Below are 2386 nucleotides of genomic sequence, written 5' to 3'. Positions count from 1 at the left end.
TTAAAAAATCAACTCACCTGAAATTTATTATTTAACATTAGAGAAGAGAAAGTTTAAAATCTTCTCTGAAACAGTCTCTATCCATTTATAGTCTGCTTTTCTTTTAAATTTTACCACCATCACACTTTCTCTTTAAATGTATGTAACTTTACTACACATTCAGTAGAGATAACAATAATAAAGACCACAATTCAGACTTGTAAACATATTATATTTAAATAAATCTTTCTAACATAATATTCATCAACTGATTCTTACTTTGCTTCAACTTATGGAAATCACCAACTCTATCCTTGGAAGCCTGCTTTAGTGTATCTGTTTGAATTCTGGGCTCAGGCTCCTTGTTTGGGCCCGAAACTAAATGCTGAAGAGGATTGGCAGGTATCTGATTTGAAGTACCAGGGTTTCCATTGTGGTTTATGTGTGAATCTGTGGGAAAAACAAAAAGCATCAAATTAAGGTCATATTTTACAGAAGAACTTCATAAGACCTGCTTCAGAAAAGCTCAGACACACTTCTATTTGGCATTGGGCAGTTATGTAGCTTTTTCCGTTTGTTTGTTTGTTTTAAGCTTTATTCTCATTTCTCTAATCAAATCTCATGTGCAACAAATGTCATTTCAGCTGCCAGAAGTTTACAAATCGTGCCCAGGTAAGTGTCTCTAATACTGAATATAAACCTACTTTCCAAAGGAATATATAGTAGAAACCCAAAGATTAAAACGGCAATGCTATCTGTATCTTTTCCTCCCTGCAAACTCCATATTGCTATCAGGAATCTCCAAAATCCAGTAAGGCTTCTACGTCATCTTCATCTATACAGTGACTTACAACTGTTAACTCCTCATTCTTTCTTCTCAGTATCTCCTGGATATAACCTCTCTTCCTTCAGTTCCCTTTCTTTCCTCATCAAAGCTTTGAGTCAAATCTTTATTACAATAACTTTGGATGCCGAAACCTATGCCACACTGACTCCTACATCTTCCCTTCCATTATTTTCCTTAAGCAGCTCCTTCAATCATATCAATTCCCATTTTAGGGGAACATTTCTATAAAATTTAATAGGTATTCAACAGAAAACAGACACATTGACATTAATAAGGGTACTCAGTAAGCAGTGAGTTTAATATAGATGAGTGTAGTAATTTATAGAAGGCCTTTGTGAGACGAATTTGAACACATTTAAAGAAGGTGAATACACAGAGTGGCTGAGATGAAAGGGAGCATAGTCCAAAGTGGCAGAACAAGTAATTCTACTCTTAGGAAAAAGACTACAATAATCCATTAGACAAGGTGCATTTTTAAATGATTACTTCTCCCTGAGCTTTTACTAGTGATTTGAAAATATACAGCACTAACTAGAAGAATGAAAGGCACTTCACTGTGCTGCTAAATGTCCCGTTTTATCATATAACAATACATAACCAATAAATTGGCTTTCAAGTGGAATTCTGAGAATAAGACTCCATACCTGGAGCCATGTTTGGGAAGTGAGGTTGTCCAGTTGCAAGGTGGGAGACTGTTTGATGATTTTCATGTTGAGAAGCTGAAATAGGGGGCTTCCTTAAAGCTAAAAGAAAAAAAGGCCATATCATTAGCATTTATATTATGATATCGAAAAACCAACCCCCATGAATCTATTTACATTGTACTAATCCTATTATGTGTATTCTAATTTTGTAATCCTTGTAGTTGGTATATTAATTCATTCATTTATGGGTACTAACTGAAACACTGTGCCATCCACCACAGATTCTGGTGATCAATACATCTGACGAGAATATAAACTCCATGACAGTAGGAACTCTGTTTTGTCCACCACTATGTCCCTAATACCTAGAATACTACCTGGCACATAGTAGGAGCTCAACAAAGATTTGATGAATGAATGAATAAATAAATGAGTCTCTTCAGAGACAGAGATATTCAACAGTGAAACCTTTTAATATAGATAGTATAAATAAAAATTGACATTTACATATTAGGTGAAACAATAAGAATATGCTATTCTAAGTTGCTCAGATTTTAAATAAAACATAAATGTGACTGAATCAACAACTTGAGAGTTTATTAACTTTTTTAAAAAATAATATTTTACTGTGTTTTAGGTGAAAGTTTACACAGCAAACTAGGTTCCCCTTTAACAGTTTTTATACGAATTGTTCCATGCCATTGGTTACAATTTTTACAGTGTGTCAGCATTCTCATTATTTCCTTCCATGCTGTTTGTCCTGTTTCCATTTTCCATTGATCTATCTTTCCTTCCCTTCCTTGCCTTCTCATCTTTGCTTTTGGGTAAATGTTAACCATTTTGTATTATATGGTTAATTGTTTAAGGGAGCACATTACCCACGTGTGATATTCTTTATTTTATAAGCCAGTCTATT

The 2386-nt window shown here is 34.1% G+C and overlaps 1 protein-coding gene across 2 annotated transcripts in view; it reads right to left on the bottom strand.

The window, feature by feature from the left end:
- The window catches only part of GOLM2 (golgi membrane protein 2), a 98888-nt gene that overhangs the window by 40358 nt on the left and 56144 nt on the right, over positions 1–2386 (bottom strand). For both annotated transcript variants that reach the window (XM_004380700.2, XM_004380701.2), the window contains exons 7-8: positions 1471–1569; positions 259–429 (exon numbers count right to left, since the gene is read on the bottom strand). In XM_004380700.2, coding sequence (XP_004380757.1) covers positions 259–429; positions 1471–1569 — 270 coding nt within the window. The remainder of the gene's footprint in view (positions 1–258; positions 430–1470; positions 1570–2386) is intronic.

The sequence above is a fragment of the Trichechus manatus genome, unplaced genomic scaffold (genome assembly GCF_000243295.1).
Source record: "Trichechus manatus latirostris isolate Lorelei unplaced genomic scaffold, TriManLat1.0 scaffold00076, whole genome shotgun sequence".
In the NCBI taxonomy this organism is placed as follows: Eukaryota; Metazoa; Chordata; class Mammalia; order Sirenia; family Trichechidae; genus Trichechus; species Trichechus manatus.
This window is presented reverse-complemented; position numbering and strand designations above follow the sequence as displayed.